The sequence below is a fragment of the Meleagris gallopavo genome, chromosome 6 (assembly GCF_905368555.1).
Source record: "Meleagris gallopavo chromosome 6, MGAL_WU_HG_1.1, whole genome shotgun sequence".
NCBI classification, from domain to species: domain Eukaryota; kingdom Metazoa; phylum Chordata; class Aves; order Galliformes; family Phasianidae; genus Meleagris; species Meleagris gallopavo.
The window spans coordinates 32,186,123-32,210,532 of NC_139409.1; the positions used below are offsets into that span (position 1 = coordinate 32,186,123).

At 51.7% G+C, this 24,410-nt stretch overlaps 4 protein-coding genes across 14 annotated transcripts in view; all 4 read right to left on the bottom strand.

The window, feature by feature from the left end:
* The window catches only part of HOXA3 (homeobox A3), a 44,826-nt gene extending 30,520 nt beyond the window's left edge, over positions 1-14,306 (bottom strand). For 5 of the 8 annotated variants that reach the window (XM_085226244.1, XM_085226243.1, XM_085226242.1 and 2 more), the window contains exon 1: positions 2,969-3,073. The gene's annotated coding sequence lies outside the window, so the exon portion shown is untranslated. Of the gene's footprint in view, positions 1-2,968; positions 3,074-14,167 lie in introns of those variants that run through there. The other 3 variants (XM_085226239.1, XM_085226237.1, XM_085226240.1) reach the window with 3 other exon arrangements.
* On the bottom strand, positions 3,911-14,306 carry HOXA5 (homeobox A5). Of its 2 annotated transcripts, none has more exons than XM_085226253.1 (3): positions 14,168-14,306; positions 5,929-7,201; positions 3,911-5,059 (listed from the first exon to the last, which is right to left on the bottom strand). In XM_085226253.1, exons 2-3 carry the CDS (start codon positions 6,488-6,490, stop codon positions 4,809-4,811), a joined length of 813 nt encoding a protein of 270 aa, XP_085082379.1. In that variant the 5' UTR covers positions 6,491-7,201; positions 14,168-14,306; the 3' UTR covers positions 3,911-4,808. The 2 variants fall into 2 exon arrangements, with proteins under 2 accessions (XP_085082379.1, XP_085082380.1); XM_085226254.1 differs by lacking the exon at positions 14,168-14,306 and having other exon boundaries at positions 5,929-6,092; positions 6,237-8,463.
* Positions 8,465-14,301, bottom strand: HOXA6 (homeobox A6). Of its 3 annotated transcripts, none has more exons than XM_085226257.1 (3): positions 14,168-14,301; positions 9,969-10,126; positions 8,465-8,756 (listed from the first exon to the last, which is right to left on the bottom strand). In XM_085226257.1, exons 2-3 carry the CDS (start codon positions 9,991-9,993, stop codon positions 8,497-8,499), a joined length of 285 nt encoding a protein of 94 aa, XP_085082383.1. In that variant the 5' UTR covers positions 9,994-10,126; positions 14,168-14,301; the 3' UTR covers positions 8,465-8,496. The 3 variants fall into 3 exon arrangements, with proteins under 3 accessions (XP_085082383.1, XP_085082382.1, XP_085082384.1); XM_085226256.1 differs by having other exon boundaries at positions 9,969-11,845; positions 14,168-14,297; XM_085226258.1 differs by having other exon boundaries at positions 9,969-10,224; positions 14,168-14,293.
* A 1,214-nt stretch (positions 14,307-15,520) lies between the features above and the next one.
* On the bottom strand, positions 15,521-19,066 carry HOXA7 (homeobox A7). Its single transcript, XM_010712842.4, has 2 exons — positions 18,423-19,066; positions 15,521-17,344 (listed from the first exon to the last, which is right to left on the bottom strand). The coding sequence occupies exons 1-2, from the start codon at positions 18,796-18,798 to the stop codon at positions 17,061-17,063; spliced, it is 660 nt and encodes a 219-aa protein (XP_010711144.1). The 5' UTR covers positions 18,799-19,066; the 3' UTR covers positions 15,521-17,060.
* Positions 19,067-24,410: the final 5,344 nt, after the last annotated feature.

Genomic DNA, 24,410 nt, shown 5'->3' on the forward strand with positions numbered 1-24,410 from the left:
ACACTTCTGGTTTAGAGAAAGTTATGGCTTCCAAAGTCACTGGCTACACACATTAAGAGGGTTGCCTAATCTTTAATTGGCCCTACGCTTAGACATGACACACTACACTCAAGTATTTCTTTCAAAGGCTTAAGTAAACTGTATTTCAATGCGCTGAACGTCACTTGCTGTGCCTAAAGTAAAACAAACTCGCACGCATTAATCCCCAAAACAGAGCACCAAAAAAAAAAAAAAAAAAAAAAAAAAAAAAAAAAAAAAAAAGCGCTCAGATAAGAGCCCTCTCTCGATTCCAGGCAATTATTCTCCGTGACGTTTTTCACTCAAAAAACAATTAGGATCTGGGAATATTTCTGTACAGTTCGGCTGTCTGGAGTCGCTTGAGTTCCGAATTTTAAAAGCGGGTTGTAAAATCTGAACGCGCTCCCTGTTTGCGGTGACTTCAGCTCTTCTGCTTCGGACGGGGGAGGGCCGAATCTACTGAGAAGTTGTCATTTCCAGCGAAGTTTCTCTCGTTGTTAGAGAGTTCCTTGCGGTGCGGGCGGGTTTAGAGCTTATGGGCTTTTGTGATCTTTTCCTTTCCCATAGCTCTTGAATTTCTGTCCACAGCACTGCGAAAATACTCTCTAGAAACCGCATACAGAAATGTAAAAATAATAGGAGCAAAGCTTTTCGCTGCAGACCATTACAACCCGAGATGGCATCCAGGTTCCTAAAGCATGAGTTGAGCGGGTGTGTGCGTGGACGTGTTTGTGTATTAACCAGGCACTTGAAGCAACACGGTGGTGTTGTGTATTGAGTAATCGGGAACGGTTTGCGCCCGGAATGGTTCCCTGTAACAAGAAAAGGTTTCTCCTACGGAAAAGGACCCGCATATGAAAGGAGCACAAACTTTTAAAGCATTTGCATTCCTTTGCCTCCTACTATAAAATTTTTATGGCGTATAATATAATCTAGTGCACGCCTATCATATAAAACTTTCTGGTATTCCTATTGATGAAGCTGACAGCTAGCGAGCTATAAAATCCCCAGCTGTTTATGACGGAAATGATTTTCGAATGTGTATTTGGGTCTGTGCTTTTAAAGCCTTTCCCATTATTATTATTATTATTTAAATACAAAGTGTATGCATATGTTTTTGTTTAGTGCTCACAGAGCGTTCTGCAGACGCAAAGACTTGGGACTTCATTTATCTTACACTGGGGGTTGACTCCAAATATTAAATATTTGTAAAAGGGTGAAATCTTTTAGCTGCTTCAACCTTAGATGCGAGAGTCTCTTTAACATTTAAGGCGAATGGATGGGAAATCAAAAGAGATCAGACAGCAATGCTGGTGGTGGACCTTGGGCGGACCCTGCAGAGGTCCACGGCGACCTGCCCCACCCGCAGCCCCGTCTTCCCTTCCGCTCGCAGTGCCACGCAGAGCCCGCACCGCACCGCACCGCACCGCTCGGGCCATGGGATAGCAGGGGCAACATCAAACAAAGCCCGGCTCCCATCTCCCATCACGTCGCCCCGTTCTTCTTGAATCTCGAGTTTATGACACATGGAGGAAAACAATGCAATCTGCAGAGGGGATTGCGTTGAATCCCTTCTACTCCAAACCCGAGCGGAGAACGAGGTTCTCACAGCGAAGTTGGGGACAGACGCGTTTAGGAGCTCGTTCTCAGATCTCCGCCCCGGCCCCCACCGGTCCGTCACACCCCCGAGATCACTCGCTCTGAGGGTAAGGATCAGGCCTTGCAGCTACCAAAGAGAGACAGAGCTCCTTTCACCCTTTCATTCAAGTCCTGGAAATTCAAAGACTGAAGTTAAATCCGGCCATAAAGTTTATTGCTGAGTAATCACACTCTAGTGAGAACAGTCCACTTAAATAAAAAGAATGTGGAAGTAAACACGCAGCTGGGGCCTACCCCACAATGGCAGCCAGCAATATAAGGCAGAGAGGGAGAGAGCAGAGCATTGGGGATATTTACAGTCTTCAATAAACCGAGCCCGTATTTCATAATTTGAAGTACTCTAATGACCTGTGGTCTCTTGTATTAAAGCTACGAGTTACACTCAATTGGTTCGCTTAAAAAAAAAAAAAAAAAAAAAAAAAAGCCTCTGGAACGTATGTATGTGTACACACATACACACCCTTTGTACACATAGACACCAATAGCGCATGAACGGAGGCATGTGCTTGGATTTACACAAGGGTACGCACAGATCGGTACATGCATGCACACACGCGCATCACTCAAACGCAATTTATATTCTTATATTTACAGATAGAAGCTGGGGAAAAAAAAAAAAAAAAAAAAAACAAACCCAAGTTGCAGCGGAGTTATAAATGCACACATCCGAAGCACAGCGCACGCTCGCGGATGGGCTTAGCTACATAGCTAAAGCTTCCCACACGACCCAGTGCAGAAAAGAGGAATCTTAAGCACTCCAGCATGCTCCGTGCCATTTTAATTCTTGCTCTGATGTGCAACACATTTCACCAATGCGAAGATGATTACCATATCATCACGCCTCCACCCCTATCGTGCCTACTGAAGGCGCTGCCCAGATCATATCAAGCCCTATCTACTTTGTTTTCCTTTTTTTTTAATCGCCCGCAGTAAGTACTCCTTGCTAAACAAAACCTCTCCAAACTTGGAGAGTCTATTGGAGCGAAGGAAGTAATTATCTTCTGCGGTAGTCCAAGTGATTAAAGCTAGGCCCCAAAATCCATCTCTGCCAAAGTCGCTTATTGTGGTTTACTTTGATTTGATCGCTAAAATAGAGCGCTGGCAGCCGCGGGAGCGGGGCTGGGGCACTGCGCGGCACTGCGCTCAACCTGGGGCTGCGTGCGCTGCCCCGGGCGGGGGGACAGCCCCGAACCTCGGCACAGGGAGAGGGGAAGGGGAAGAGAAAGAGCGAGCGGGAGCCTCGGCTCCCCCGGCACAGAGAAACTTTAAGGAACTTGTGCACAGAACTTACCTCGACTTGCAGGGAGCCATTTTTTCACACAGTATTGAGAACTTGTGGTTTGGATACTTCTGTACCTAAAAGTGACAATGTGAATGGCCAGGAGGCACACGTAGCCTGCAAAAGAGTCAAATGAAGTCCAGCGTCAGTGAGATTATATGTTATGTGGTATATAATGTTGGATGTCAACTCCCCAAAACCATAAAACTTACTTTAATGGCACCACGTGACTTTTTATAGCCAGTGAGCCTATCTGTCTGTGCTATGGATGATTTTACGATCTAATTCATAGACAAAACCCTATTCATTTGGCACCCAAATGTCATATAGCCGGAACTGGGGCTTATAAAGTTTACTGTTTTATAACTTTTAAGGGAAGGCATCAATGTAACCGGTCAGTAAATGTGCAAATCTGTAGTTGCTCTTAGAAGCTGGGAAGAGTTAACCATTCAAGCTCTGACGGGGTAAGTAACATCGCGCTTATAGAAAACTAACCGTAGTAGCGAAGAAAGCAAAAAAAATCCGTAAAGGGCGAAAAGTGGGAACGTGGCGATCGAGTGTTACTAATAGGCGCAGAGGGCTCTAACGTGGCCGCCCCGCAAAGATACTTAAGGCGACCACAGGAGAAAAGCTAGAGCGGGGCGAGCACGCCTCGGACTTAGCAGCGTGTTTTAACAAAGCACAAGTTTTGTTCAGCCATCAGCGGCCGGCTAACGCCCGCTCAGCCCACAAAGGCTGTCGATCGCGGTCCTTGCGAGGCGGCTTTCCACCTTAGCGAGCGGCCATTAAGGGAGGAACTTCTGCTCCAACTTTGCAGCAGCAGCAGAGCAGCAGCGCTCCCGGAGCAGCGCAGCCCGGCCGCTCAGGTGAACGCGCTCAGGCGCTGCGCGCGGGCCCGTGGAGCGCGCAGAAGCAGCGCAGCTCTTTGCTTTGCACAAACCAGATCACGAAAACTTTACAATAGAAAGTTTATTATTATTATTATTATCATCATCAATTTTTTTTTTTTTTTTGTCGTTTTCCAGTCAGGTTTGTTTTTTGTGGGTTTTTTTTTTTCTTTTTTAAAAAAACAAATACAAAAAAAAAAAAAGCTGCTCACAGTTTGCTCAAACAGCCAGACTTTGACTATATTTGTAACTCTGACCACCAAAAAAAAAAAAAAAAAAAAAAAAAAACAAACCATACATCACAGAAGCTGCGCTTAATAAGAGCCACTTCTAAGAGTTCGTGCAAAGAGTCATATACAAAGGCACAGCAAGGACATACTGCTTGGAATCACAGTTTTCGTCACAGATTCACTATTCACTACACGTAGGACAAGTTCAGTTGATTTCATCATTTCACCTCTACGACAGCATTAATTACACAGAAATTATATAGGTAGTTTGAATAAAAATATTTTTAACAGCTTGGAGCTATACGGACATTAACACTTGACCACACATGCACAGTTAAGCAGGTTGAGTGCAACACATAACATTTGTACTAAATCGGGGGAGGGTTTCTTTCTCTCTCTCTCTTTTTTCCCTTTTTTTTTTTCTTTTTTCTTTTGCTTTTTTTTTTTAACAGTTACTTCAAGTAACACAGCTCGCTTCATATAAATAAGTTAAAACATCTATTATTTTTTCAAGACAAAGCCATTCAAGACAAAGAAATGTACGATAAAAGCAGATCTACTTATACACGCGAGAGAATGGTAATAAACAGGCTCATGATTAAAAGATGAATAAGGGCGACAAGAACAGGGTTTCTTCACAGAAGTAACACAAGGAAGTTTTAGAAAGTCAACTTAGTACTGACATGAGACGCAGGGTCAGCTAATACTGCTCAGTACTTTTAATTGATCAAACGCTTAGGGACGGAATGCCCCCCCTGCAGCTGCCATGCTCATACTTTTCAGCTTATTATCCTTTTTCCATTTCATTCTCCTGTTTTGGAACCAGATCTTTATTTGTCTCTCTGAGAGGCAAAGAGCATGTGCTATTTCAATCCTTCTTCTGCGGGTCAGGTATCTATTGAAGTGAAATTCCTTTTCCAGCTCCAAGGTCTGATACCGGGTGTAAGCAGTCCGAGCCCTTTTCCCTTCTGGTCCCCCTATGTTGTCTGGAAGAGAAAAGTACAGCGTTTAGATTCCCAGCAGCGACGTGAAGCCCTCGTGTCTCTCTGCAGCTCCGAGCCACCAGGACCGTTATTCTCAGCCCGGCTCGGTTTTGTTGCCGGGCTGGAGAAATGCTCAACAAGTTTCCCCCTCCTGCCCCTTTAGAAAAGCCTTTGGGGGAGGGGGACCTGGCGGCCGTGCTAAGTTTCCGCTCGGATTTCGGTTTCGCTCTTTCTACAAAAGGGATTTTAGCGCGTTTTCGAGGCGAATCCCCCTCTCTCCTCCCCCGGCTCGGCTCTGCGGAGGACGCCTGCGGTGCACGCCGGGCTCTCGGGCCCGCGGAGCGAGGCGGAGGCGCGCAGCCCGTTCCCACGGCGGAGCTCCGGGAGGCGGCGAACCCCCGGCGCTCCCCGGCGGGCCGGACGCGGCAGGTAGCGGGGCCGGGGCTCTCCGCGCCCCTCCGCCCGCTCCCCGCGGTCAGGGCGGTGCTCCCCCCCTCCTCCCCGCGCCTTCCCGGCGGCGAGAAATGCCCTCCTCGCCCCCTGCTATTCTCTTTTCGATTCGGCTCGGAGACACAAATAGGGTCGGCAGCGCCGTTCCCGGCGGAGGGTCCACCCGGAAGGGCAGAGCCGGGAGCGGTCCCGCTCCGGGAAAGGCTCCGCAGCCCCCCGCTCCCCGCGAGCCGGCCGGGCGCTGGGTCGGGGCCGGGCGCTCCCTCTCTCCGGGGGGAGCTCCCGTGCAGGGAGCGGGGGCTGCGCGCTCCCACGCCCTCCTCTCCCCCTCTCCCCGACCTCGCTCGGCGCGGACACCGGCTTTACATTCAATCCTGCTTTTCCTCCAGAGAAATAAAGAAAGAACAGGGTATTTGCTTTACCATGACTTATGTGCAGCTTTCGCATCCAAGGGTAGATCTGGGGCTGGGAAGGCTGTGCTGTGCTTTGGTCGCTCGGGGCACTTGCCTGCTCGCTGCTCGCCGGAGTGTCTTCCTCGGTGCCGGACGAGGTGCCAACCCCGTCCCTGCTGATGTGCGTGCTGCTGCTGGAATTGGACGAAGTGCTGCTGGAGTTGCCCAGGGAGTTTTTCACCCCGTGGTGACTCTCGCTGACGGGCGAAGCGGCCACGGCGGTGCAGGGCAGGGGGTCGGGGGGAGGCGAGTGGGAAGCGGCCGCGGACTGGCTGTACCTGGGCTCTGTCGAGGCAGAGGTGCTGTTGGCCGGGTAAGAGCGGGCTCTCTCGCTGGCACCAAAGTGGGTGGAAGCGGAGCGCCCAACGCTGAGGTCCATGCCATTGTAGCCGTATCCGTACCTGCCGGAGTGCATGCTGGCGGAGTCCCTGTATTGCTCGCTCACCGAGCTGTGATCTCCATAATTATGTAACTGGTAGTCCGGGCCATTTGGATAGCGACCGCAAAATGAGTTTACAAAATAAGAGCTCATTTGTTTTTTGATATGTGTGCTTGATTTGTGGCTCTTGGTCGTTTTGTGCGTCTATAGCACCCTTGCACAATTTATGATGAATTATGGAAATGACTGGGACATGTACTTGGTTCCCTCCTACGTAGGCACCCAAATATGGGGTACGGCTTCAAATCACGTGCTTTTGTTGTCCAGTCGTAAATCCTGCCTGATGACCTCTAGAGGTAAACTCGTGCACTGGTGGGGGAGCTGGGAGGGCGCGGGCGGCCCGGGGCGCGCCGCCGCCGCGCGCCGCCGCCACCGCCGCCGCCCGTCCGCCGGCCTCGAGCGCCACCCGCTGGCGACGCGGGGGATGGCGGCGCGGAGCGGGGTCGGCGCGGGGTGACGGCCCCCGACGGCGGCGCGGAGCGGGAGCGCAGGCAGAGGGGCGCGGGCGGGCGGCGGGGCAGCCCCGGGGCAGCGCGGGGAGCGCCGCGCCGGCTCCGCGGGTGATGCTCGTGCGAGGCGGGCCGCGATCGCCGTGTGCTCCGTCCCCGGCGCTGGCGGCGGTCACGTCCCTCGCACGATCCGCGTTACGATATGTGTTTTTTGTACCGTTTTCCCGCGGCGGAGGTTTCGAGAGGCGAGCGGGTCCCGCCGCTCCGCAGGCAGGTAGCTCTGCGGGATGAGAGCCGTGCGGCGCTTCCCTAGCTAGCGGTCGGATCGCAGGCGGTCGGTGTCGGTGCTACTTTTCTGCCTCCCAGCAAAAAAAAAAAAATACCATAAATCCGATGGTGGCCATTTTGCAGTAGGATTTTGGAGCTCTGGCTTGTGAAATGTTGAGAGCAGTAGCCCAAATTGCGCTGCCTCCCGAACAAAAGATCCTCGGTGTGCACACAAGAGCACACTCAAACAATACAACATATAGAGATAGAGATAGAACGTATATATCAACCGCTGTTCCTTACACAGAATCCGAAATGGAACCATGCTATCGCAGCTATATGTCTTTAAAATTTTTTTTTTCTTTTTTTTGTCTTTTTTTTTTTTTTTCCCCCCAGTGTTAGGAAATGCAGATGTAAATTAAGGTACCACAAAGCGGGGAAAAATATCCCCGAGTTAATGTGACCGACTCTTTCATTTTAGTTCAAAAGATGGTAAGGGAAAAATTAAAAATAAAAAAATAAAAGAGAAAGAAAGACGGATCCAAACCCTCGAATCCCCAAGAAATGAAGTCCATAATTCAGTGCAGAGCTGAGCTCACTGAAATCTCAGTGCGAGCTCAACGGGAACCACAGAAATTCGCCCCTTCAAAGCCTCTCCTCTCTCTCGCCCTAAAGTTTATCACCGAGCTCTTACTCGGTATCAGTAGTGCAGATTGGGGTCAGTTTAGTGGCATTTAGAAGTCTCCCTGCAATTCATTTTCGCATTATCTGCAAGCTTATACCCAAGTTTTTGTACAACGATTTTTTTTACAAGGATTTTTTTCTGCTTTTTTTTCTACTTAAATATCCTACAGTCGTGTAAAACTTTTTTTTCCCCTCCCCTACGGACCATAAAATCCCAAACACATCGTATTGAGGCGGCCTGAAGTAGCGGGAGCTGGTAAAAAGATAAACCCGAGATTTTCTACCATCTCTCATATTTCTACACTATGAATGTTCACAATCACACACGCACAATAATAATAATAATAATAACAGTCCCTCGCGGGTCGGTTCTCACACAGGCACTCCAAGGACACTCTCCCGCACGCAGATAAATACCCAAATATTTTACAGTCTGGGCCAGGTCTCTGAATGTTTTAAACAACGCCATCTACTCGTGGCAGAAGCGGTTCTTATCTATGTACACGGCCGTAGCTCGAAAGCTCGGACTTGTGCGTGTCTTAGAGCAAGTCCCGGCTGATCGCAGATGTACATCAGCCTGTGGGGATTAATAGGCTGTGACAAACGTATGGGATTTTAGTAGCAGAAGGAGCACAAGGTAAATAACAATATAACAGCGAGCGCTAAGGACGGGCCTGGTAGCGTTTATTAAACACGGTTCTACTCCCCTGACTTTTCCTCTGTTTCGTCGCTGCCGGGCTGTGTGGAATTTATGAATTTGTTTTCCTTTTTCCATTTCATCCGCCTGTTTTGAAACCATATCTTAATCTGGCGCTCGGTAAGGCAGAGAGCGTTCGCAATCTCAATGCGTCGTCTTCGGGTTAAGTATCTGTTAAAATGGAACTCCTTCTCTAACTCTAGCGTTTGGTAGCGGGTGTAAGTCTGCCTCCCTCGTCTCCCATGAGCTCCATATACTGTACCTGCAGAAGTAAAGACAAAACGAGCGCGTTGGACAGGGCCCAGTGCTTTCAGACCACAAAGCCGTGCCGCTTTTCGCGGGGGGGTTGGGGGGTGGGTCGGGAGTGGGAGAGGAGGGGGCTGCTGGGGCTTTTTTGTCCCCCTTTCTTCCTGCCTGACCGGCTGTGGGTGCGGACGTCTCATGGGGTGACCGTGATACAAAGGGGCTGTAAGGTGGGGGCGGGGGGGAGGGAGAGCTGTAGGTAGCACCCTACTCGGGTGCGGGGAGGCTGTGTGCATACACACACATACATACGTACACACACACACACGTGTGCGGGCAGGGCTGTGTGTGTATGCGCGTGTGTGTGCGTGTGTGTGCTGACACAAACACGCTCTATTGCTCTATGGCTACAGAGGAGCTGTAATTTAAGCATAATGATAGACATCAGCTAAAGATCATAGAACAGCCTTTGCCATTTGCTCCGGAATTTATTGCCCTCCAATGCAAAGCAGCATCAGAATGGTCCTGCTAAAAGTTTAACTTCCCCCCCATCCCCCCCCCCCCCCCCCAAAAAAAAAAAAAGAAAAGAAAAAAGAAAGAAATACAACCCACAGTCCAACGACCATAAACACGGGAGGGGTTCTCACTCCGGGACTCATTAGCAAATAATGTAAGCAAATGTGATAATGGGATTATCAAAAATAAGTGCCACCCCGATAGGACCCTTCCTTTCCCCAGCATCACTCCCAGCCAGAACGGTTCGATCCCATGCAGTTCACTTTGTAAGGCAGAGAAAATCCGCGATGCCATGGGAGTTCGGCCCCGAAACGTGCTCTCAATATCCAATACTAATGAGCTGGGGGAGGGGGGCGATGAGGAATGTGCCACAAATGCATTGGATCCTCAGTGCAGAGGGCATATTCCTTGCATCGCTCTCTGACAATGAAGGAGCCGAGCTTTGGGGTGGCTTTAGAAGAGTGGGAAAAGGGCTTTGCTCCATCCCTTCTATTGCCATTATTTTTTTGCCCGTTTCACCAGGCTGGGCTCCCGGCCGCTGCTCCCAGGATGCCAGTGTGCCAGGTCCTATACGAGCGGGTGCCTGCGGAACCATTGCCCCCCCGGCAGCCCGAGTTTACCTAAAACAAACAACCAAAACAAACAAACAAACAAAAAAATCCGGGGGAAAGAAACTTTTGGTGCCCCTTCCCTTCGGCTGCGCTCAGTCACTTACCGGCACAGGAGTTCATTCTCTGCATCCAGGGGTAAACAGGGCTCGTGTACTTCCGGTCGCTGCCTTCGTCATTCACAATTTTGCTTTGCACGCCGTTGGATTTGTATTGTTGCTCGGGAGAAAAGTGCAGATAGTCCCCGTGTCCCCTCTGCTTGCCACTGCCGGAGGGAGAGGCGCTACTAATTTCCTTATCTGAATAGAAACAGGAGGCTCCGTACTCATAGGAAGCCCGATTGCAAGCAATGACGGTGTTGGACTGTTGGTAGAAACAAGGTGAGGTGTAGGTCTTGTCCTGGAGGCTGCTCGCCCCATACGAAGCCGGAAAATGCCTCAGAGCATCATAGCCCGCCGGGTACAGGGGGATCTGCCCGAGGAAGGAGTCCTGGCCAGCGGGCAGGCTCCCGGGGAAAGTGGGATTCACGAAATAGGAACTCATTTGCTCTCCCCTCTCCCGGACCGTGATTTGTTGTGTATTAGTACATCTGGCTATAACTATTAGTAGTCATCGAAGTGGTTTGTTTCTGGATGGCCGAGCGCCAAAAGCGACAGCAGAAAATAGGAGCAGCTGACGGCGGGGCGGCCAATGGGAGCGCGAGCGGCGCCCGCTCCCCCGGGGCCGCCGCCACCGCGCCGCGAAGTTACCGACAGCCCCGGCCCCGCCGCGCCGCCCCGCGCCGCCCCGCGCCCACGGCCCGCGGGGACCGACCGCGCCCCCGCCCGGCGGACCGCCCCTCGGGGATCCCGCCGTGAGAACGGCGGCGCGCGGGTGACAGCGGGGGCGCGGAGCCCCCTCCTTCGGTGGTCGGAGGAAGAGAGGGGGGCCGCGGGGGGAGCGGCGGGGGGAGAGGAGGCTCCCGTAAAAGTTGTCGCCGCGCAGCGCCGAGGAGGAGTGGGCGAGCGCCGGGCGCCGGGCCCCGGCCCTGGGGAGGGGGCGGGCGATGATGGATGCTGCGGAGGGAAAGTTTGGAGCGTGGAGGGGGAGCGAGGCGCCGGAGGGGCTCTGCCGGTGGGAGAGCGACCGCACCCCGCCGCCGTCCCCACCGCGGCGCTGGGGCCGAGGCCGCCGGGCTGGAGGTGATGTGCTGAAATCCCCCCTCCGATGGGGCTTCCCGCCCCGGCGCCAGCTTTGTGTGAGGCTGCGCCTCCCGCGTGGGCTCGATCCCAGGCGTTAATGAGCGCTCCGGCAATTAACGGCGAGCTGCGGGCCCGAGCTGCGGGCCCGGAGAAATGAGGCCTGCGGGGAGGGGGTGTTCCGCCTCAGCGTCCGAGAAGGGGCCGAGAAGGGACGGGCGAGCCCCCGCGCACAGCCCCGATACACCTCCACGTGTCGGCCTTCCTGATTCCCCACCCCGGCCTCCACCAGGCCGAAGGAACCCAACATCCGAACCCAACAACGAGCCGGCGGGACTATCCCTAATTAATAAAGGCCCGCTAATGAGTCAGTAGAAGCCAATCGCTTTCGTCATAGCTCTAAAATAATTTGATTAAACACGGATGTGTGTCTTTAAGGGAGAGGGGAAAAAAAAAAAAAAAAAAACCACCAACAACGCGAAACAAACATTTCCACGTTCATTTTTCAACATGGCAGTTACCCGTAGCGGAAATCTCACTCCCGGCCCAGGGCTGGGACAGTAACAGGGCTGATGAAATTCGCCGCGATGCGCACGGCGGAGCCGTAACCCCGCGGTTCCTGCGGAGGAGGGCACACCCCGAGCCGTGCGTGTTCCCATTACAACACAGCCAATATCCTCATTTTAAACGCTCTCCGCCGGAAAGTGGTATTCGTGCGAGCCCCGTTTCCTAAAGCAGCTTTAACCCGAGAGTTCTGTTGTTGTCGGAGAACTATTTATCTCATTTCCGGGGGCTGATTACGATACCTATAAAACAGCAGCGAGTTAAAACGTCGCCCCACAATAGTTCGTATTGTTCGCGGCCTCAGCTGGACTTTCACATTCAGATGTTGATTGCCTCCAATTTTTTTTCAACTTCCTTAAACTCTCAGTGCCGGCCGACCCGCGGCCACACCTGGCAGAACGCTGGCTCTGAGCTGCGGGCTCATTGGGAAACGCGTGTTTGCCTTCCCCAGGAAAGTTTTGTGCTCTCTGCAAATAGGGCTATAAAAAGGGGGAACGACAGCAGCCCAGCACCCAGCGCGGTGAGCACAAAGAGATTTAAAACGAGAGGGTTTCCCCCAACGTGGGGCAGAACGAAAACGCGCCGTGAAACACCAATATTCGGGGCGAGCGGAGCTCAGCGGCCCTACTTTAAAAAGTTGTGGTCGGGAGGCCTTTATGTGAATCCATGGCACGGAGACCAACGTTTAAAAAATCGCACAAGTCTCCCTTTTATTTACATTTTGCAGCATTGCTTATGCATTGATTTATTTCTCTCTCTTTTATTTTTTCCTTTTGGTTTTTCCTTCTCTCCCTCGAGTTATCGCTCGCATCCAAACCGAACCGTCCACATCCCGGCCGCGGGCAGCGAAACCATTTCTTCGTTGCCCTCATAATATCCGAAGGCACTCAGCGCTCTCCTCTGCGCGGCCGGGCCGCGGTCCGAACCGTTTCGGTGACAGCCGAACGCTCGGCGCTGTGCTCTGTGCCGCACTCATATCTGCACGTCCTCTGCGCTCCTCCCCCCGCCCTCGCGCACCCCGAATCCCGGCACCCCGAGCTCTGCCCTCCCGGCCACATTCATTGCAGTTTTCCCGCAGGGAAGCAGAAGGCAGCTGCAGCGTTTTGCCACAGAGCCCCGCGCTTCAGCCCCCGGTATCTGCCGGCCGTGCGTTTGTTTGCAAAGCTCCCCGCGTCCCGCGTACCCCTCTCTTCATCCATAGGTACAGGTGCGAGGGCACTTCCCCTCCTCACCCTAAAATCCTCCTCGTCGTGTACGAACCCCTTTAGAAACCATTCTCTGCCCGGCAACATTCCCTCCCCCCCCCCCGCTCCCAAGCCTTTAACCAAGAGCTCGAATCCGAGCGCTCCGGGCCGGCCGAGCAGCCTCTCTGACCCGAGGGACACTGGGGGCAGCCCGGCCGGCACAGACCGAGGGCCGCCCCCGGCTCTCACACACACACACACACTGAGGGCACAGCGAAGGGAGGGGGCAGCGCAGTATCGGCCCACAGGAGCAATGATCTGTAGAGGTGCGGTAGGCAGGATTTCATTGTTAAAAATATATCTCTTTTTTAATATATATATTTTTGGATGAGGGGAGGCTGGGGTTAAGCCCCTGCGCGGTGCCGGCAGCAGCGGCGCAGTCTCCCGGCGCTGCCCCGCGCCCGGTGCCCGCCTCCGCCGCTCGGCCACGCCGTGGCAGCACTGAGCACCGTCGCCCGCAATAAATAATCCGCCGCTCGCCGCAGCCCCACTCCGCCGGGTACCGCAGTGCAATGCAAATGCGAGGCTTCGGCGGCACAAACAGAGCTGCGAGCCGCTCATCCGTGATGGCTGTCACCGAGGGGAGGCGGCGGGGGCCCGGGAGCTTTCCTCGGGGGTTGGGGATTAGGGGCCCGCGCCCTCTCCCCGCTCACAGATAGGGGAGAATGGGTTCGGCTCTGCGATCCGCACCGCTCCGCGCAGCCGGCTGAGCGCTGCCGCCGCCCAAGCGCTGCGCCACGGCTCCGCGGCGACCATCCGAGAGAGACAACCGAAGGCACAGCCGCGTTCCGGGCAGAACCTTCCCCCGGACACAGCAGCGTCGTGCCGTGATTCCACCCTCCCCACCCCCTCAAACAACCTTAAAATGATCACAGATAAATCACATCTAAATTTCAGCTGCCGCGATGGAGCTTAAAGTTAATGCTGCGAAAGAAAAATATTGCTTTTATATACGTATATAAATCATCTTCCCCCCACACACACCTCCCCCGTGTCGGCAAAAAATAATAACAGTAATCTTCCCAGACTGATGCTGTAAACCTGAATTCTTAGAAAATAATTGGAATGCCACAGCGACCCCCTGGCAAACGCCAACAGAAATAAGCTTGGTGAAAAATCCACGCTTCCCGAATAAATAATAGCAAATCGCCGTTTTATTCAGCATCTCCGCATGCACAGGTCAAACCGAAAGGAGCCGATCTGCAACCGCGTCTATTTCTGGCCGCTCACATTCCCATTCGCTTTAATTGCACACGTCTAATATCTCCCCGTATTAAAGCATGTTTCCCTGCTTACGGCAGTGTCATATACATTTCTCACCTTTTAGGTTCTGGCTCACAGGAGCCCCTGCGACTTTGACAGCTGTCGCTTTGGCTGCACAGGAGACGAATCGCCCTCCTTTTGGTGCCAGAAGAAGCAGGAAATTAGCCAGGTTGCAAGTTGAAAATCTGCCACGCCAGTGCTTTGAATCCAATATGCCACACCTTCCAGCGGGGGAACTGGAAATTGCCATCCCGGATCTGTGTTCTAGGCGGCTGCTTATGCCGAACCTCCGCACACTTTGTTCACTATTGCCTTACAAAGAGCAAATGAAATGGGGATTGAAAGCCAGAGAGATCCGAAGCAGGACAGAGCTCAGCAAAAGAATGCGGCTCTATTCTCGCAAGGGAAATTATAAAAAAGTTCATGTTCACGGTTACCATCCACATGACCGACAACGACCAATGGAAAAACCGAACAACTCATAAAGTTGTATTGCAAAGTTGTAAATTTTCATAAACAACAACGGATTTATGGCCTTTTCCTCATCACTAAGAAGAGGCAGGTCTTAGAGAGGCGCCATCTTACCACAGACGCAGCCCTGGAGCTTTTTTTTTTTTTTTTTACCAGACCTGGAGTTCGCACTAATTTTATTAAAATTGCAATTAGTCCACCGGCGGGGACCGAGCGCGGCAGTGAAGGGGAACTTCAGCTCAGACGATGCTCCCGTTCCGCTCCCCGTTCGGCCGCCCAAATAAAGGCGCTTTTCGGGTTTCTAAAAATTAATTTAAATTTGTTGGTTTATTTTTCATTTTTAATTTCTGATTTTAAATTTCTGACTTTTTTTTTTTCTTCCGCCGTTGAAAACACTTTCTCGCCTCGACGTCGCGTGCTACACAGCAGAACGGATCTCTTTTCTAAAGCGGGGCTGTTTTTCCCCTTTTTTTAGCCCCATTCCCGTGCCCCCCGGCCCTGGAAAGCCGCCCGCCCGCAGCCGAGCGTTCACCTCGAGAAGTTTCGCCCCTCACTTTTTGCTCCTTCCTAAATCTGGTTTCCCTGCGTGCCAATGGGGCTCTGTCACGGTCGCCTGGGCCGGGCTCGGGCTTTCTGGAGGAACCCGAAGCGCGGTGGAAGGAAGCCCTGCCATAAAGAAGCTTTCCGCTTTATTAATCAACCGTGCTGGGAGAAATAAATTAATTAATTTTAAAAGAGGGGAAAAAAAAAAAAAGAACCACGAAGTCGAGAAAGAGAAATTGACTGATCGCTGCCCATTCGTCACCTCACATTATTTTATTCCTTTCGATCATGGGGGAAAAACAATAATAATAATGTTGTCGAAATTCTTTATTTGCGCGTGTGAATTATTTTTTACCCTCCCTTCGAGCTGTTTCCCTAATAAAAATAAAAGCACAATGAATTGTCAACAAGCATCTTTATTTTCCGTGTGACATAAAACACATTTATCGTGGGGGATACTTGAACACGGGATCACTTCCAAAGAGAGTTCACAGACATTTTTTTTTCCACTTCCAATACTTACACGGCATATCCAAATGTTCACAACGAACACATCGAAACACATTGTAACATACAATTGTTTGAATAAACTTTAGCCAAACCTTCGAGACGGGTTTATACAGAGATCTGAACGATACGTCATGCGACAAAGTTTCCCAATTAATTACATACTTCCCAATTTATGACATGGTCTTACAAATGAGCTCCAAGACAAATATAAATGAAAAAAAAAATCGTTCAAATATACAATATCTGCTATCTTAGGAAAATTCACGGTATTACATATTAACACGTTGGGATCATCAGGACAAACAGATACTTGAAAGGCGGTTACATGGTAATTTAAATTCACTTTGCCAAGAACACTTTCAGCTATATTGAGTAAGATCAACCCAGGATAAGGAAACGGCCTTGAGCAGAGGCAGCCTAAGGTAGAAGCCCACGGTAGATATTAAACCGTTTTGTACAATATTGGCGTGTGCGTTCGCTCCCTCACTCCAGAGAGTAAAGGTTCGCGGACAGAGATATATTGCAGCATATGGTTTTCATTAATAATTGCTTTGGAATAAATATATTATTTTAAATTTAAATATATTCAGCCTTTACGGTACCAAATTCTATACCAAAGCTATCGATGCGTGCTTTTTGAACGACTGCGCTTATGTTTCTAAAAGCGTTTTGCAATTCACATTAGTGCGTTATCTTCTTCTGACTACTAAAATACAGCATACTTTCGAAGATAGGTAGGCGGAGCAAGATATATAGGTAGTCTGAAAAATAGGTAGTACGACTCATTGCTGTGGATTGTAGTGGTTTGTGGCACATCTTTCCCCCCCCCCCCCGCTTGCTGTTTTACCTTTTGTTAGTGTAGCTGTTACGATACTTTCCTAACAATAATTAAAAGAAAAGATAAAGGAATAATAATAATAATAATAATAATAATAAAAGAAAAGTGCAGAGCTACTTATTCAAAATTAGGTAGTTTTTCTCAATACGAGCCTAATGCACTTTTCCCCTTACGACGTGATTGGGACTATTGAGTCAGGTAGTTACTTCGGAAGGTCACGGTGTACTTTATGTGCGAGCAGCAGTCCTCCCACCGAAACGTCCCCAGGAGAAACCCACCCGAGCACGGGTGAACAAAAACTCAAATGATTGTAGGATGCTTTCAGGATATGCTACCACGGGGCAGGTCTGGGGAGGACGGGAGAGGGGAGACAGGGCTGGAAGTCCAACCCAAGAGACGTTTTCATGTTTGCAAAAGCTCGCTTGCAAGACAGAACTAAGGGGAACTGATTAACTTTTTTTTTTTTTTTTTAATTAAAAACAGTGAGTGTCTCTTTTTTTTTTTTTTCCTTTCTCTCTTTAAAGGGAGCTTTTACAGCTGTCACGTGCGTACGTTATTCTAAGAGATTGCTTCCTCGAATGGGACTCTCTAATCCTCCTCTTCTTCATCTTCTTCCACTTTCTCCACAGACGCTGCTGCTGACGTGGGCTCGTTGGGAGCCGGAGTGCTGGAGCTCTCCTCCTTGTGCTCCTTCTTCCACTTCATCCGCCGGTTCTGGAACCAGATCTTGATCTGCCGCTCCGTCAGGCAGAGGGCATGGGCGATCTCTATCCGCCGCCGCCGAGTCAGATAGCGATTGAAGTGGAATTCCTTCTCCAGCTCCAGGGTCTGGTAGCGGGTGTAGGTCTGGCGCCCTCGCTTCCTATCGGGACCTGAAGGCAGGCAGGCAGGCAGGCACACGCGCCCAGCGGTTAGGCAGGAAGAGAAGAGGAAAGTTTTATCTTTTTTTATTTCATCCCTATTTTTTTTTTCCAACGTAAAAAACAAACACCAAAACAAAACCGGCCCAAGCGAGAGTGAATAATCCCCTTCTCCCTTTCCCCCCCCCCCCGCACTCCACCCTCCCTCCCCCCCCCATACACACACACTTTGTCCTAACAAAGACATTTCAGCGACACGACCTGTCCTGCTCGGGCAAAGCAAAAATTAAGTTGCTCGAGACATAGAAAAAGTGGAGAGAAAGCATTCAGGAGAGGAGGTGGGGGAGGAAATTGCTTTTGGGAGGAGGAACTTTCCCCCGGGCGATATATTTCCCTAAAACCTTCCAGGCTTTTGCGTTTCGCAAGGGGAAATAAAAATCTGGAAGGCTGGGCCGTATTTATTTTATTTTAATGTCTGGGGCTCCCTGCACACACACACACACGCACACACGCCGCTCCCCTACCCCGCCCGGGTCGTAAACAATACCCCGCGTTCAGCCCCAGAAGCGAGCTCTCGCTTTTCACACACTCTCGCCCCCAGCCCCCCCCCGGCTCCCTCCCCTCCCTCCGCTTTCCTGTTCAGTCCGTTTCTATAGATTCTTATCTCCGCGGAGGGGGCAGGGGGGGAACGCGGCGCGGCCCGGCGGAGCCCCGGCACAGCCGACCCCGCTCCCGGGCTCCCCTTCCCCCCCCGGGCGGAGCTTTTCTGCCCGACTTCGGCGGAGGGCAGTGGGGACGCTCACCCGAGGGGCTCTGCGAGCACGCAGCCAACTCTCCGCATTTCTGCAGCAAAAAGCGCGAATAAACTCAATGCTAAAATTCCATAGCAAATGGAGTTAAATAAATTTACGAGGCTAGAACCCATTAATTGGGCAATAAAAAGTTTTATGATACTCATTTACATACAATGCCACGGGCTTTCTACGCAATGGCGCCTCGGCTATAATTAAAACCATCAAGGCTGTGCTGACAGTAATTTTGGCGACACGCTTTGCCTGGCTGCCACAGCTCCAGCCCCGCTCGCCCCTACCTGAAGACCTCATCCAGGGGTATATCCGGAAATTAGCCTCAGCCTGGTTGTGCAGGTTGCTTTCCTCCGCTTTCTCACAGCTGGGTTTGGTTAGGTCATTGCAGAGGACGGGAATGTTCTGATCAAAAGAGGAACAATGCAGGTTGTAGGCATCAGAGCCCAGGCTGTATCCGGAAGAGAACGGGCTTTGATATATGGTACTGTTCACATTGTACAAGCCGGGCATGGAGGAGGCGAAGGCACCCGCGCCTGGTCCATAGCCGCTTCTCTGGGAGTTGCTTGCAAAGGAGCAAGAAGTAGGCTCAGCATTTTGGAAAAGAGAAGCCCCCGCCGTATATTTGCTAAAAAGCGCATTCACATAATACGAAGAGCTCATAATTTTGACCTGTGATTTGTTGTCCGGCAGGCTTCAGTGTCGGTTTTACGAGGTAGCGTGATATATGATAACATTACACCCCCAGATTTACACCAAACCCCATTTTCTTTTGGACTGAGCTGCCTCCAGCACGTGACCGGTCATATGACGCCGCCCGCCAATCCCCGCCCGCCTCACAGGTGGTGCCGGCCGCGGCCCGCCGGTGCCCGGCCATGGACGGGGCCGCCGGGGCCGCCGCCGCCGCCCCGCGCCGTCGAGCCGCCGCCCCCCCGCCCCCGACGGCACCGCCGCCTCCGCCGAGCGTGGGGGGGGAACCCGTGTCCCGCTCCGAGGAACCGCTCGGCGGAGGCGGGGGGGAGGCGGGGGGGGCGGGCACCATGTGGTCCTCGTTAGACGGGGCGGGGGGGCGGGGAGGGGGGCCAAGAGGGAGAACGCTGAAAACAAAACAACTTGGAAGAAGTGAAAGCGCTCGTTATTGTTATTATTGTCCGTGCTGTAAGCACGCAGAGGGGTCACTGGTATGCGGGGAGGGGATTTGGGGCGCGCTCGCCTACGGGGCACAACCGACCCCGTCCCCCCGCTGCGGTTCCCGGAGCCCGAACCTAGCACAGGGGTGCGCGGAACCCTCGGCGAGTCGGGCCGGCCCTCCTCCCCGGGAAGAAAGGAAAACACCACCGCCCCCCGAATAAAGGCAGCGTACAACGTGCGGTTGAGAGAACATTAAACTTTCTGAGCGCCTTAAAAAGCAAAAAGAAAACAATACGTTGCACTCAAGGAGCCGCCTGCAAATGTCTTCAGCCCTGAGCCTTATTTATTATTATTATTATTATTATTTTTTTTTTTTCCCCAGCGCCCCTTTTACCTTTCCGTCGTACATACCTTACGGCCCCGTTCTTCTCAGCTCGTGGGGACCGCAGCCGGTTTTCTAAACCCCGGCTCCCCAACAATGCGAATGGCTCTGCATTGAGGATGCTGCACCGTGCCCTTCCTTTAAACGGATCGTAAAATGAGTTTCCTTCCCTCAGACAGGGAGTCCTGGTAAAGACAGCTTTTACTGCCTGCTTGTATTGCACATCATAAACTGGAAGGAGCACAATGGAATTGCCCCGGAAATTCTCCTTTCAATTATAGTTTGGTGCCCCGTGTACAAAGACTTTCTCACCACTTAAAATTGTTCTTGGCGATATTTCGCACGGACCCTAAACTTTCCGTTTTGTAACCGTGGAACACCCTCTCCCCCACACACACCTCCACGCTCGCCCTTGGGGAGCCTTTATGCGCGGTTATTGCAGCCCCATGAATACAGGTTTCTGACAGAAGCGAGTAAATTCTTAGAGCGAGGTCCCCGAGATATTGCAGCCTCAGAGCATGCAAATGTGGCGGCTGCTCCTAGAGATGTGCCAAGCGCCAGGCACGTGAAAACGCGGCTGATACTCGGAGGCGCGGGGGAGAATCTGGAGAAAAGGGCTCTGCGTTTATTCCGATTTTGGCAATATCGCTGCGGTCGATGTGGGAACATTCCGGCAGAAGAGGCTGCCGGAGGGGAAGAAAGGCCCAAGAAGTTAAACGAACGCGAAGCAAACAAGACGACGACTCAGAAGATCAAAGAAGCTGAAGTAGATGACATTAGACCAATAAATTGCTTCTCTGGTGACAACATAGCAAGACGCGAGGAGAAAGAAACGGCAAACATAGCCGATGTCTAGACTCTAATATTGATAACGTCGAAGCGAACGGCGGGGCTGGGCGCGTGTATTTCGGCTTCCGCGTGTCCGCAAAATAAGCGCTGCGATGCCGTTAGCTTTGCGGGGGTGTGTTGTGACCGCCGCCTTTTCTTTTATTTTGCTCGCAGCTTTTTATCTGCCAACCCACAAATAATAATAATAACAACGTCAAAATGCCTCCCACCAAACAAATCGTCGAAGCAGCTCCGAATTGGCCCCCACCGCCTTATGTGCGCGCCCACCCCCCGCGTGTTCGCCCAACGGCGGCACGGCGCTGCCTGGAAATTGCCCTGAAATGTCTCATTCTGTCGCACGCAAACAACCCCGGACACAGCAGCCTGCAAAACGTATTCAAATGTGTATATATATATCTATATGTTACAGTCGAGGAAATAGCGAGGGAGCTGAGATTGCGAGGTTTCCGTCACCGCAATCTTCTCACACGCTTTAAAAATAATCCTCCAGGCGGCATTCAATGCATTTATTTTTTACGTGGGAGAGCCGGGGGTGCCTCGCTGTGCGTCCCGAGCTTTTCTGGGAAGTCATAGGTAGCGATTAAACGGTGCTCAGAAGTTATACGCGACCTGGGAGCACTGCCCAGTTATGGCTCATGTGCCGGGAGGGATCGCGGTGTGCTTCGCACTAGACAGGATTTTTGTTGTCTTGGAATCCCGCCGTAATTTATCCCCGATTATGATGGAGCGCACTGTGCCACGTTATTACTTCTCATGACGACGCATAAACACTTCTTAATTTCGGTGCAGTTTTACTGCCCTCGGAAAAAAAAGAAAAAAAAAAAAGGAATTAATCATAACAAGTTTAACAACGCCTTTGTAGACAAACATTTGATAAGAAGGCTCTTATTAGAAAGCGGGGAGTGGCTGCTGCTCTCCATCCCTAGAAAGAATTAAATCTTTACAACGGGGTGGGGAAAAAATAGCACAGAGCGCGCATTCCTTTCCGATGCTGAATTTCGATGTTAAGATATTGGCTTTGATTTAAGGAAATGTAAATAAAACGCAGAGAAAGCGGTTCTGTTACGCAGCGCTGTTCAGCTTTTTTTTTTTTTTCTCTCTTCTCTGACTAAGTTGAAAAATACAACGATTTTCTTGCAGAGCACATTTTGTGCTTCCTTCCCTCCCACTTCTGTTTTCTCTCCAATTACTTTTCCCCTCTTTCTTTTGGCAACATGTGAACACGCGCTATCATTCCCCACTACTTCTCATTCCCAAGACCGAAAGCCAACGAAAGGAAAACTGAGAAAAATACGAAACGAGACGAGGAAATCAGAGTAGCGGGCCAGAAGTTAGGAGTGACTTTGAGACGCGTCAAGTTTGCAGAGTGCTCGACTGTTAGCATCTGTACGATGGAAGTACAGCGGGTCGCACGGAGAGGGGATTGCCGAGGACGCAGGCAGAGTTTTATTTGTACCAGAGACAGATGTTGGAAATTTCCCTTCTCCAGTAAATAATTTTCCAATTAAAGCTCCACAGCGCTGCTTCTCCCGTCTTTGCCACGCTCTCCGAGGGCGGCCCGTGCCCACTGCATGCCCCGGGCAGGGCCGGGCGGAGCCGGGAGCACCCCGATTCCCCCTGCTCTGCCCCAGCGTTGCCGTCCCCGCATTTTCCGAATATGTCATTCCTCACCGGGAAAACGGGAGGATCTCAGCGAGGCGAGGGTTGGGGAAGGAGAGGAAGGGCTCGCAGCTCTGTGCCGCGGCTCTGTCATCATAGGGAGCGCGGTGGGTGCTTTGAGAATAATAACGCGGGACGCGGTGAGGAGCGAGCGTTTGCTGTAGTCACACATTGATGCTACCCGCACTGTGCCCTAATGGCTCAGTGAGCCGGGGATAAGGGGAAAAAAAGTAAAAAAATAAAAATAAAGAAGAAGAAGAAAAAACAAATGGATTAAAAAAATAAAAAATAAAAGAAAAAAAAATAAAAGAAAAGAAAGAGAGAGAGAGAGAGATCAAAAAATAGTAGGGGGAAAAAAAAAAAAAAGAACTCGGCCTTTGTTGACGCGCAGCCGGTGGCTCCGGCCCGCGTTCTGCACCCACACCGTCGACATTTTAGGCGCTGGCGGGAGGCGGCCGAGCGCTTGATGGCGGGCGGCGGCTCTTTCGCGGGCTCACAGCGCCACCTGCCGGCGAGCCGGCGCGCCGCCCGTCCGCCGCGCCCCGCGGAACTGCACCGCGCAGGCGGCCCCGCTCCGCCGCGCCCCGCGGCTCCGCGTCCGCGTCCGCGCCTGGCCCGGCCCGGCCGGGGGGGAGGCTCATAAAGGCTGTTATTTCCGCTCGCTCCCTTTATCTAAAACAGCCAGACAAAACAAATGAAAAGGCTTTTGTAGAAAATCTTAATTGTGGCTGGACAGTTGTAAACTCATTAAGGGCCGAATTCCAGACAGTTTGCAGACCCGTCATTTATTACACACTCTTAATGCTGATTCTTTGAAGTTGCCTCTGTCTGCAACAACAGAGGGCGTCCCAGCATCCCAAACACCGGCTCGGGGCTCAATTAGGGGCTTTTTTGTGTGTGCACGCCAGAACGAGCTCCTTTCACTAATTAGAACTCATCAAATCTTACCCCGGATTTCTTTTATTATTTTTTTTTCAAGGTGAAGCCGACAGCATTTTCCCCCCTCAGTTCTGCACATCTGTACTCTCCGTGCCGGCTCCCTACATTCTGCCTTTCGCCCTGCAGCGTTTTACACCCCATAAACGGTTACAGCAGTCATTTTCTTTTATTGCGCTGCACGGCTCTGAATTTTCCTAACAACAACTTCTGCCAAAGACCACGAGTGTGCTCCGTCTTATTTGGCTCTCGGTACATATCTGTGCCATACATACGCGGCAGCGGAGCGGGCTCCGCTCCCCCCTGTCGGGGTGTCGGGGTACGCAGAGCCGCCCCCGCGGAAATATGTCCGCCCCAACGCGGCTGCAGCGCAGCGCTCGCGGACTCCGCGATTTCTTTTGTTGCAGAGCCCGGTTTGGCTCGGGGCGGCGGGGGAGGGGTGGGCGCGAGGGGGGGGCGCAGAAATCTCCCGCTCCGAAGAACCTCTCCTCTCTCCTCTGTTGTTGCTGTACAGGAATAATCGGATTTTACCTCCCCTGCTCCAGCCCTGCTCTTTCCCTCGGCTGAACCAGCGAGTAAAATTGACACCATAAATTCTACCATAATTGTCAGTAAAATTTTATCTCTCTCTGTCTCTCCATATACATACATAATCTGCGGTGCTAGTAAAATGCAGCGGATTGTTTTTATTTGCCACGGGACATTTAAAAAAGAAAAAAAATAATAATAAAAAAATTCCCCTACGCGAAGGCGAAGGGAGAAAGAAATGGGGGACATTCTCAATACCATATTTTTGCACGGGCGATTATCTCCAGAAGGAGATTTAGAATGGGCTCGGAGCGCGAGTTCCTTTCCCAGCTCGCTGCAGCACGCCGGGCTCCGGGCGCGTTATCGAGGAGCAATGAAGCGGCCCCGTCTAAATGTCGCCGTCTGCACCAATTTATGTGACGGCCCGCTCCGAGGAGAGCCGCACGTTTCGGGTCGGTCCGCACCAACTGCCGCCCCGCCGGAGGAATGGAATAAAATCGCCTTAACGTGAGCGTGAGCTCCCGCTCCTCTTTGCAGGAGCTGCCGTTCTCCATCGCTAAGCGCTGGCTTCTGAAACGATGTCCGGGAGGGGGGAGCTGGGCCTCATCCCCTCGGGGAACCAAAGGCATTCCGGACCCATTTAGAGCCAAAAACAGCCCAGTTTTCCCCGTGCTGGGCTCTGCTTTTGCAGAAGAGCACACAAGAAGCCCCAGCTCGGCTTTCAGCCCTGCCACGTCCGCTGGGGACTTCGAGTGGAATTCCTGCTTAAGAACCTTAAAACATCACGGAA